This window comes from Sceloporus occidentalis, unplaced genomic scaffold, assembly GCF_023333645.1.
Source record: "Sceloporus occidentalis isolate IW3139 unplaced genomic scaffold, rSceOcc1.0.p SCAF_1, whole genome shotgun sequence".
NCBI lineage: Eukaryota > Metazoa > Chordata > Lepidosauria > Squamata > Phrynosomatidae > Sceloporus > Sceloporus occidentalis.
In genome coordinates, this window is record NW_028316981.1 from 197779941 (window position 1) to 197792726 (window position 12786).

Below are 12786 nucleotides of genomic sequence, written 5' to 3' on the forward strand. Positions count from 1 at the left end.
GTGTAGGGGTGGGAATCATGCACCTTGTAGTCCACATGCAGCACTTAGGGGTCCCATGTAGCCCTTCCCTTGGGAGCTCCTTGCCCCTCAAGTCTTTGCTTCATCTAGAAAAATACTTTTCCACTGCAAAAGCACTCTGGGTAGTTAAACACCATATTGTGGACCCCACTCTGAAAAAGCAATACATTTCCACAACACTGTCTGAAAGTGTCTTCTGGTTAATGGAAAAGACAGAGGTGCAGCCTGCCTAGTCAGCAAGACTTTAAAATGACCCTTCAGTCTTCTGACAATGCCCATTGCAGATTTAATATGACTTTTGTAAGTAAATGTCTATCATTAACCCACTAATCAATCTGAATTTTGGAAGAATCTAGGAAACCTAATTCCAAAAGAAGAAATAACATGATAAAATTACAAAAGCAGATCTAAAGAACAGTCTACTTCTTCAATTAGTAATTGTTGTTTATTCCCTTTATTGCGTACCACGGATTCTAGAGGGGCCTTGACACTGTTAACATAGTGGGTGAATAATCATTTTTGTCACCTATGCATTCTAGCAGCATTTATAATACTGGTATTCTTATGCTCTTACAAATTTGGGAAACAAATTTCCCATTTCTAGATATCAGCATCGTGTAACTACCTAAACTCAGGGAGGTAGGACCAAGGATAAAAATGCAAGCTCTGCTCCACTTCCTCTGTGCATGCCGGTTCCACTCCAAAGGTCTTGTACTATCCTGACCAGAAAGGTCTTATGGGGAATTCTTCATATATCTCACTGAAAGTACTTAAAATACCTCTCACATTCAGCCAAATGTGCAAACAATCTTCATACCAACCTGTTCAATACAAGAAGGTTGGACCTGGAGCTCATACATAAAAGGATGTTGAAACTAGGCTAGTTGCACAACCTGATCCCTTCTCATCACAGAAATTAATAAATAATAAAATAAACGTTTTATCTGCCCATCTCATAACATAACCACCTTAGCCCAATTCTCAGAATAAAGCAGGCTTTCTGTTGTGTAAGAATACAACGAAGCTATTACTGAAACTAGTAAATTGTGTAGAAAAGTAGATTTCTTCTAGGGTCTAGGAAGCAGAAATGAACCTATTACCATCCATGCTTACACAGATATTTCAACCACCTAGATTCTGAAGTATATGAAAAAAGGAGTGGCAGAAAATGTTAGTGGAGGAGATGCTACAATGTCACAGCACTAGCAGCTTAGAAAATGCGATTGCCAATGCATTCAACAGTAATAAGCAACATTATTTTATAATCAGGAAAAAATCTCTTCCCTCTGTATTAGCTAAAACAAGACAAAACAAAAAAAACATTCAAATGTTTAAAATTGCAGGTTATTACCTTTGCTTGCTTTTAAGTTCAAGGTCTGCTGCTGTGGCCACACTGTGCCGTGTGTCACTGGAGGCAATGACCAAATGTATGACAGCTTCAAGTTCAGGCACCTGCTCAGCCTCAATGAACTTAACAATGCCCAATTTACACTGCAGAAAACAGGAAAAAAGTTGAGTTGTCTGATTAGGTCCTATATACAGCAAGAACCTACGGTAGATTAGATACAAAACAATAGATCCAGATGTTTAAAAATGGATGAAAAGTTCATTATAGGCTGCATTTTAACAAGATAAGATATACTTCCTACACCTGAATGTCACCCTACTCCAACAGAGTACCACTGTTCCCATTAACATTTTGAGGCTAGATTTGCAGTAACCATATGAATAACATGACTACAGCACTCTTTCCTCTCATAACAATGTATGGAGCTAACACCTGACCATTTTCCCTCCCAAATGTTGTCCTTTTCATTACACCTCTGTTTGTAGGATCACACAGTCCAATTTTTATAGGCACTTGTAAGGGGGGAGAGGTTGTGGGGAGGAGACTCTAGTAACACATCGTGCATCCTTAACAATGAGTTAACATGCATCCATGTGCCAATTTCTGACACCAATGTCACTCCTTTGTATTGCAGTGAATACCTGTTCCAGCTGTTCAGGTGTCCATGGGCTATCTCCAATTACTCGCTTGGCTGCATAAAAGCTCATCCCAGGAGGAGGTTGAGGGATCCCAGAGCCTCCAGAACTATTTGATGAAGAAGAGCCCTGCCCTGTCGGCACACTTTGGCGACTCTGGGATTCATTCAGTACATATCTAAAAAGGAGAGATTAAAGTATTTAAGATAGAATTAGAATTTCCTGTATCAGAGGTAGCAAATGGTGGACGGGGCAATCTAAGAACACCACAGAATGTGCCAAAGTAGGAAGCTGAACAAACTGAGGAATCTAGCCAAACTATAGCTTTATAAGGCAATGTGCAACCTAATTTTAGCTCCTTATGTCACGTGTCCACAGTACACTCTGGCTACCTGCAGCGATGGGACTAAAACAGTGCAGACAGCTAATCCTTCCCTCAACAAGTTCTAAGGAAGATATTTAATGTTCCTTTGTGAACCACATAGATTCACACCTTTTAGCCGTGCAAACACAGATAAGTTCTTACATATTCCTTAGGAAGAGTTTACTCTGCATCCACAAAGCCATACCAAAAAGACCTTAGTAGCATATAAATAAAACAGACAAAAATACAACAAGGCTGCAAAACCTTAATACCAGTATTCTAAATAAAAGTAAAGTTTTTCAAACATCAGTTTTTTATTCCAAAGAGAAAAACTGATGGCATGTCTGTTGTAGAAAGCAGCAGACCTGATAAACTACAGTAGCAATTATTGTGGGAGTTAACACAGCAATTTCTGTGTCATACTTACCCATAAGGCATAAGAAGGACATCCAACATAAAATCCAACAGCAGCTGTACAGTCTTTGGTTTTTCAGCAAGATTAAATGGAGAAGCTGCTTTCAGAGGTTCAACGGGGTATTTCATGTGAAAAAGGGTTGGTATTAGAAGGTGCATTAGGCTGAAAAACAATTATATTTACTGCAACTACTTAATAAAAACAGGACACCAGCTAATTTTTTACATTAATCCAACAAAACACACAGTGAAGCATGACAGTGACACTGACCTTCATGCCTCAGGCTTCACCCCAATTGCAGAAATAATCTAGTTTGACACCACTTTAACTGCCATGTTAATGTTATGGAATTCTGGGAACTGTAGTTTTGTGAGACATTTAGCCTTCGCTGTCAGAGAGCTCTGGTGCCACAACACTAGCTTTTCTTCACTGTCCAGCTTTCACAATCATACATAGAAACTGGAATTACCATAGCATGGACCATCCTAACTTTAGTATGCAATGACATATCTTTCCATTTCAGATTCTTGTCTAATTCCTTCATAGCTACCCTTCCCAGTCCTAGTCTTCTGATGTCTTGACCACAGTCTCCATTTTGATTAATGACTAAGCCAAGATACAGTCCTGTTTTCACACAATAATATGCCAGAATTCCAAATAATTCTCCTCATTCTTGGGTTGGAAGCTGATGCTAACCAGGATTCAAAAGCTTACTGTGCTCTCCAAATCAGGACTCCAGGTCTGCTGCACCCAACCACACCAGGAATCGTTAACCAAGAACCACCACTCATTTGCAGTTCTGGTTTGTAAAGAGCCATAAGAAAATTAACCACTCCCATGAAAAGGGAGTGGTTCACATGACTATAAGCCATGTTTTTGCAACAACTGTGGTTTAATCACCGCTTACAAATGGCATCACACGGATCACAGTCTTAAAGACAAATGGAAAAGTTCTAACACCCACATTTCCAAAAGTGCCTGATACACTGAAAAACCCAAATGTGTCTCCATTAAAAAATAAAAATAAAAATAAAAATCAGTTATTTTTTATTCTCAAAGAAAGGCAAGCACATTACATTAAGGAGACAATTCTAGCCTAGACTTCTTCCTGTTCACACTGAAAAACATTCAAGCTATGTGATCCCATTATACATACAGGTCCATCAAGGAAAAATATAAGATTTTAAAAACAACAACTGGCCAATCAAAACTGAGACAAGAAAAAAAGAAGCTGTATGCTCAGGATGACATACCTGTCTTGTTGGGGTTGAGGTTTTCCTTCCATTGCAGTAAGGAGAGTGGGAGCCAATTCACATTGCTTTTCCACAGGCAAACGAGGGTAACCCATCTTAACATATATGATTGTAAAATTCTGCAAAAGTTCAAAACACATCTATATATAACACCACCACAAAATAGTTCCATAGGATAGCTCCACAAAAGGTTTAAGAACTTGGTAAAACCAGCCTATTTGGGGCAAACGCCACTGAAATTCTCTTATCAATTAGCCCAGTTCACTAGGAAGTTGTACAATATAATTCACCTTAAAAAATCTCAACCAAGATCATCAAAATGCACTCTACATGGGCCTGAATGCTAGAGCTCACTTCCTAAAAGAGGTGAGATGACCTGAGTACATTACACCTCAGGTAATGTACTTCTGCTTCTCCCAAGTAGATGCCAAGATGCTGGTTTCAACTGCTCAAGAGCTTAAGGAACCTTTTGCTAGACTGGTCTTAATAGAAATATTTAATTAATATTTAAATATATAATAGAAATATTAAAGATGATAAATGGAAAAGCCTTAATAATAAACATTCAATACATGTTTGGTTTTTTTAAAATGACAAAATTATACTTATTAGAAAGTGGATGCCGTTCTTAGGTATGACAAGTCTTCAAGGAAAAACCACAATAACTTCTATTTCATCAGCAGAAATTTTAAAGAAAGATAGTACTTACTGTAACAAAGGACACTGCAGAAGGATCCTGGTACTGGACAAGTAAGGTCTCCACTGGAAGCTGGATTTTAGGGCGACTCTTGATACGCTTATTCAGGTGAACTAGTAGCTCCATAACCTGAAAAGAGGAAAATAATTTCCCTTGATTTCACTGCTTTAGATTCCACAAGTATACTTCCACTAGTTTGAAATATAATTCTCACAAATTCAAACAAATAATCTTTGGGTTTTCAACAAGAAAATCCCCCAAATGCCATGTATTATCTTTTTTCTGACTTAATCTCTCAGAATAGCTCCAATCTATTACTGCTTTTGTCAGCACCTTTGACTAAACTGAACTTAAAAAAAAGAAAGAACCATAACCAATAAAATCTTTACATTTTCCTGAACCAGAATAGACAACTGAAATAATTTCAGGTTACCAGCTCAGGGGCATCTGTTTTGGACCCCCCCCCCCCACGAATCCAGAAAAACACAAATATTCAAGTTGCCATTGGTTATAATGGCTGCGCATGCACCATTTTATCCCTCCTTGTTTGCCATCCTCAAAGGACCAAGACCACAAACTCTAAGTCTGCAAATCGAGAGGGACAAGTGTACGTATTTTAAAAATGTGATGCTACACTCATTGGCTCCATCTTAAATTGAATTTATAAAACCAACATATGGGAGGATTTTAAAACAGTTTGTGTTTATCTAAGCTTCTGTATACAAACACCCATCCATACCTTCTTGCGCACTCCTTCCTGTGTACTAGAAAGCTTCAGAAGAACAGGGGGTAGGAACTTGGATATAATATTTTGCAATTGTTCATCTGTTTCTGCATGGCCAAGACGCAAAAAGACACGTTCAAGCTGATCTAAAATAAAGAAAAAGAAGCCTAATTTAGAACTAAAAATCTAGAACAAAGAGCAACATATCCGGATCTCAACATCATCTTTGAATATAAATTCTACAATGCCTTGAATTTTGTTCTACTTACAGCACAAATGTTAACTCCAAAACTATGTAACTTGACTATACTCTACTGAGCTGCAGTCCAACATCTGGAGGGCTGCATGATCCTTACCTCTGCTTTATAGTCAGTTGCTAACCACTTGATTGGTGTCATAACCAATACTGAATCCTAAGAGTCCAATAAGTATTAAGCTATGCTCAGTTCAAGAAGTACTGTGTTTGAACCTTCTACTCTACATGAGTTCTCAACATTTCCACAGGACTCTCCTCATGTGTAAAAAGGAATATAGTGTCACAGTGACACAGTATACAGTACTGCTATTATTGTACGTCAGTTTCTATGGCAAGCAAGCAGGACATCTAAGCAAGACATGAATGAGAACCCTTATTCTACAACATATTGCATACATTCAAAGAGCCTGAAGACAGATGAATTTTGAATACATCCAATTACGTTTGGGGAGGCAGGCTGCAAAAAACCCCATTTAACCTGGTATAATCGATATCAGGTTTTTGCCCTGAGGTTTTTTTTTTAAAGATTTGCATTGTCAGCAGTGTGAATAACCAATGTGAATAGACCCAGGATAAAGCAGGATAAAACTCTCCATGCCTTTAATGTGTTTCAAATACATTTGCATCGTCGGCTCCTCTTTTATTTGAGGGCTAGCACATGTGAACGCCCAAACTGGCAGAGATGTGGTTCCATAGTATGAATAACAAACCCAGAATCCATGTGAGATTATTCATTTAGTCACGCTAAAAAATACCCACACATCTGAATGATCCTAGCTGTTCTTCACAACTTTCAAAGTAGTGTCCCCAAAGCTGACCATATACTACTACCACAGAACCATATTTTAACAACAGACATATGACCATTTTTATTCAAAAGAAAGCCTTTTAGAACTTTAACCAAACATCATTATCATCTTTTCAAATAACTTCCTTATTATTTTTTGTAAAAGCAGCACTGTTCCCAGTTGGAGCCAGATAAGGAAGAGGTAAATGCACTACAGTCATGTTGGAAAAAATATAATGCAATCTACACAATGATCTCAGAGAGTTTGTCCATCATAGAATACACAGTTATTTTCAGCACATCATATATTTGTGCTTGAAACACAGGATGAAGACACCAGTACACCTGTGACTTGTCAAACTAGATATACTTCATAACATGTCTAATCAGCAGAAGATATCCAAGGAATGCTGCCACAATACATAAGCCTTGTACAAGACAAAATAGAACTACAATGCTTGCACATTAAAAATAATGTTTTGTTTTGTTTTTAATTTTATTATTTAAAAAAACATATAAACAATCATACATATAACATATAAACAATCATATACATACAAACATTTACTCCATACATTCATATTAACAATAATATGGATTATACATACTAAATGAAGAGTCCTTCCCCTTTTATCCCTTTCTTACCTCAACCTATGTCCCTCTACTTGCACCTTCCCAAACTTCATCTTTACCTTCCTCTCTTCCCTCCATTCACTCATCTTTCCTTCTTCTTTCATTTCTATCTTTCTACTTACACTAACCTTCCACACATACTCGGTCCTGTTTTGCATTCTATCCTTCCATCCGACTCTTCTTTAATCAATCTTCTACATTCAGTTACTCATCCAAATTATCACATACATACTGACTTCCTTCCTACCAATTCGATCTATTATTGTTCAAACTTGTCTTTCTTACATCTTCTTCTTTTACCGTGGATCCATCTTTCCCTAAGTATGATTAACTTATCAATATCTTTATTAACTCTGACTAGCTTTCTTACTTACAAATTCAGTACTGCTACCTTCCCCCATCTTTGTTCCAAGAACTTAATAACTTCCAACCACTCCTCTCTTATTTGTTTTTTGGGTCTATCTCTCATGACTTGTGTTAATCTATCCATCTGTATTTCCTCATAGTTTCATCAACCATTTCGCTTTTCCATTTCTGTTTCAGAAATGGAAAAAATAATGTTTTGTGAAGTGGTTTAGGAAATAATGTTCACTTATGCCTCAAGTGAACACATTCATTTGTAACAGCAATAGAGATTTCAACACTATAATGATAAGGGAGAAATCACTTTTCTAAAAGGCCAGAAATTTCAAAATGAACCAGTGTACACTTTTGTCAATCCTTAAAACTTTCTCCTCAATATCCTATCAGAATAATGCATATGTTAGTACTGTAGAGCTAGTTTGGTCATGCTTTGATTATGTTTGCATGATTATTTCTATCCTCGTTGTCTTAATCCCCATACACACATACCAACACTACAGTAGAGTACAGCACCGCAGTGTAGTATATGGAGAGGGGAAGAAGTAACTGGACATTTATAGGCAATGGGCTGCAGAATACAAGTATGAAAAAGCACTTACCAATAATCTAACAGATCACAAAGGCATTTTCAATATTTGAAAAAAATATTTTCAAGCTGTAGATAATTGAATCTGTGGATATAGAGGGCCAATTGTATTTGGATTTTCTTCCTCCAGCCCCCAAATATCCTTAAACAGAAGAAGCATGCAGGGAAAGACAAGGCAGAAAAAAATATAGAGCTCAAATGGACCACCAAAGACCAGAACATGAAAAGTTACTTTTGAAAAGTAATTTGATATGTCAGTCATCACGAAGGCCCCCAAAATGATACATTGCCATTAACAGTATCATTTTAAAAAGTAACTAATTCCATTTTGTTTTCATGTTCATGATCACTATTTTTGTTATCTTCTAAAAAAAAACAGGATGATAAAAAATGTCTGTAACTTCCTCTAAAAAGTAAAAAGAAACCATTATTAATTACACCAAAAATAAAAATAACCTGTCAATCCAATTTACTAAGTTACTTTTGAAATGTTACTTCATTACCTATATTACTAGGAAAAGTTAATAAATACAGGTAGGTTACTCATTACTCAATACAAGTTGAATATCCCTGAAATCCAAAATGCTTCAAAAAGCCTGACGTGAAGTTTTGAGGCATCAAATCTGGAATATTTTGGTTTTTATAATATGCTATACAAGTAGTGTAGTACATAACTGTACTGTATTTGCATAACTGGAGGGGAGACACAAGAGACACAAGGTTGGGGAGAGACATTAAGATCTGTGGAACAGCTTAAAGCTTAAAGCTGATTCACACCAAGCACTACACTTGGATTCCTGCCATTTCCTATATCTTTGTGCCTCTCACTGGCCTCAAGTCTCCTGTATTTTTCTCCAAATTTGCAAATAAATGAAATACAGGTACATACTACGGTACCTCAAGGTTTAACCCCCTGTCATGCAGGAAGACAGAATCAAAGCACCCTCAACAGATGGCCATTCAGCCTCTGTTTAAAAACCTCCAAGGAAAGAGACTCCTCCACACTCTGAGGCAGTATATCCCACTGTTGAACAACCCTTACTGTCAGGAAGTTCCTTCTAATGTTTAGGTGGAATCTCTTTTCCTGTAGCTTGCATCCATTGCTCCGGGCCCTATTCTCTGGAGCTGCAAAAGAACAAATTTGCTCCATCTTAAGTATGACATTTAAACAGGGCTGCTATATCACACCTTAGCCTTCCCTTCTCCCTAAGCTGCTTCTCACTGGGCATGACTTTCAGACCTTTCACCATATTGGTTGCCCTCCTCTGGATCCAACTTGTCAACATCCTTTTTAAATTGTGGTGCCCAGAACTGGACACAGTATTCCAGGTGGGGTCAGACCAAAGCAGAACAGAGTGGCACTATTACTTCCCTTTATTTAAACACTATACTTCTATTGATGCAGCCTAGAAACACATTGCTTTTTTCAGCTGCTGCATCACACTTGTGGTCCACTAAGACTCGTGATGGGCATTTTCAGATATAATGCTTGTGGCCTATTGGCCACATGCTAGAGAATACTGCCCAATCATTCCCACTGCAAGAAGAGATAACTAAACAAACCACAGATCTCCCTGGATAAGCTAAAGCAGTGGTTCCCAAACTGTGCCTTTTAAGACGTGTTGGACTTCAGCTCCCAGAAGCCTCAGCCATGTTGGATAATACTCTAGGATTCTGGGAGCTGAAGTCCAAAATCCCTTAAAGAGCACAGTTTGGGGAACCACAGAATTAGAGTCAAGGGAGACACGAATCCAGAGTACCAGATTTGGATGTCACAATAAGAAAAGGCTGATGGAAGGACCATGACTTCTTACCTGTTCTCATGTGCAATTGAAACAATCAAAGAGTAGCCCTCAGCATAATGTTTCATGCTCAGTAAATCAGCATTCTATAATTTGGATCAAGCCTCCTGCGTCCAAATTGTGGTCACTGTCTCTGAGACTGTGCCCACTACCATAATATTCTGGGAAATATTGCAATAATCCTGAGCTGTCTTACAGACTTGAAAATATTATTTGTACACACATTACTATAAACATTTTAAATGTTTAATTTAGGGGGAGTGGAGATACATTCTCACAATTAAGTACAGATTAAGAGGCGTCAAACGTATATCAGTCTGAAAGTTGAATAATACCAAGTTGTATAAAGGGCGTGGGGGGCATTTCTGCCTTAAGTGTACCAGTCTTAAGAAGAACAGAAAATAAATTATGTTTTGTTCTTAAGGATTCATATATATATACACATATATATTCAGACTGAGAAACATATATTAAGAATACACACACATGTACATATAAAGATATAGTCACACACACACACACATATATTTTATATATATTGCAACTTTCTGGGACAGGTACTGAGCCACATCGCACAAGTTCCCCCCCAAGGAAAGAAAGATAGTAATGCATGAAGACAAGGAGAATCTGCATGATTTATTCTGAAGCAAGAACTAGAGCTCAGAAGGCTCCAAGAACTGCCCCATTCAAGTAAAGCAGCTTTTACAATGACACTCCGTACCTAGTGTCTTTACAAAATAAAATATTCCATCCCTCTCGGTTTAACTGAGTAAATATTTTGCCCTAAATAAATACGCATAGGCCTAGTGTCACCATTTTCTTTTCTGCAGGGATGTAGGCAGGAACATGTAAGGCTGTGGTTGAGTCTTTTCCAAAGAGACAAAAAAAATACATTTCCCATCTGGCCACAGTGTCGGAAACTGAGCAGATATTTCCTGTCTCAAAGAATCACTTCCCTGGTATGCCACGCCTTAGCAAAGGGAGGCCAGAGTCCCTTTAATGGGAATAGAGAGGGACTGAATTTGGAAGGGCAATGGGGCACAGACTGGGAAGCAATAGATTTCTCCTGCACTTTCAGCATCCTTTCTCTGTGCCGCATCTGACAGATTGACTCTGATGCAATAGAGAAAAAGGAGGTGTGTGCGAACCTTACAGACTTTCCATCTCCCCTCCCAACCTCCAGTTCTAGGAAGATATGACAGGGTGCTAAAACTGGATACTAATCTGGAAAAGTGAAGTCATCACACTGCAGAAATAATCCCGTTTGGCACCGCTTTGACTGCTCTGGTGCCACAACCAACTACCATTCCCAGAATCCTGTAGCACTGACCCTTGGCAGTCAAAGTAGTGTCAAACAGGATTATTCCTGCGGTGCGGATGCAGCCCAGTCTGCGCTATGCAGAATCATAGACTGAAGAGAGAATAAAAATAACTAAAACAAAGCGGGAAGAGATTGGGGTCCAAAACACACTGCAGAAATAATCCAGTTTGGGACTGCTTTAACTGCCCTGGCTCAGTGCTATAGAATCCTGGGGATTGTAGTTTATTGCATCACCAGAGAAGGCTCAATGTCTCAGAAAACTACAGTTCCCAGAAGTCCCCTAGCACTATGCTAGGGCAGTTAAAACAGTCTCAAACTGGATTATTTCTGCAGTGTGTTTTGGACTCATGTAAATACCTGCCCCTTCAGTCCTTGTATGGAGGATGGACACTATGCACCATTCTCAAGCCACACTGGATCTTGTAAAACACCCAAAAAGGACAATCCAGTGAGAAAGCAGGGGAATCAAGTAAATCTATTTTAGGGAGGTCCAGTGTTGAGGGGAGTGCTATGATGGGCATGGGGCCTAAATACCCTAAAGCTATCACCAGATCATGTCTGATCTTGGAAGCTCAGCCAGGTTAAGCCCTGCTTAAAACGTAGATGGGAGACCGTCAATAAACACCAGGTGCAATAGGCTGTATTTCAGAAGGAGGAAACCCATTGAGTGGCTTTGGGCAAGTCACACTCTCTCAGCCTCAGAGGATGGCAATGGCAAACTCTCTGGAGGAACTTGCCAATAATCAAGGTTGACACCACTTTTAAGTGCCATGGCTCCAGGCTATGGAATTCTGGGAACTGTAGTTTTGTAAGACATGTAGCCTTTTCTGTCACATAGCTCTGGGGCCACACACCAAACCAGATTCCACAGCACTGAGCCATGGCACTTAAAAGTGGTGTCAAACTGGGTTATTTCTATGGTGCGGATGCAGCTTTAATCATGCTCAAAATGGAGGGTATTTTGGAATTCTTCTTGGGAGACAAGGCAGAAATGGACGGCATGTCCTGGAAAAGGAGGACGTCTGGTCACCAGGCCCCAGGATGGGCCCACCTTAGGGTCACCATTAAGTAGGAAACGACTTGAAGGCAAATACAACAACAACAAAACCTGGCAAAAGTGCAAAACCACCTATGAAAACCCTACGAAATTCATGGGGTCACCATATACATACATATATATATATATATATATATATATATATATATATATACACACACACACACACATATATAGCATTTACATTTCTATACCACTTAATAGTGAATTCAGCACTCTCTAAGCAGATTCATATATATATATATACACACACATATAAAACTGCTTAGTGTGTGTATGTGTATGTATATGTGTGTATATATATATTCATGCTATATATATATATATATACATTCATGCTATATAAACCATTCTCTCTCTCAATATGTGTGTGTGTATATATATATATATACACACTGTATATATAGACATAAAAACTGCTTAGAGTGTATGTGTTTATATACACACACATATATAAATTCATGCTTCATACACATACACACACACACTGCTTAGAGTATGTGTGTATAAAACCACTATTATATACA

At 38.3% G+C, this 12786-nt stretch overlaps 1 protein-coding gene across 2 annotated transcripts in view; it reads right to left on the bottom strand.

Annotated features, from left to right (window-relative positions):
• The window catches only part of ECPAS (Ecm29 proteasome adaptor and scaffold), a 76482-nt gene that overhangs the window by 60315 nt on the left and 3381 nt on the right, over positions 1-12786 (bottom strand). For both annotated transcript variants that reach the window (XM_089488327.1, XM_089488335.1), the window contains exons 3-8: positions 5470-5600; positions 4743-4859; positions 4034-4152; positions 2793-2942; positions 2008-2179; positions 1370-1509 (exon numbers count right to left, since the gene is read on the bottom strand). In XM_089488327.1, coding sequence (XP_089344453.1) covers positions 1370-1509; positions 2008-2179; positions 2793-2942; positions 4034-4152; positions 4743-4859; positions 5470-5600 — 829 coding nt within the window. The remainder of the gene's footprint in view (positions 1-1369; positions 1510-2007; positions 2180-2792; positions 2943-4033; positions 4153-4742; positions 4860-5469; positions 5601-12786) is intronic.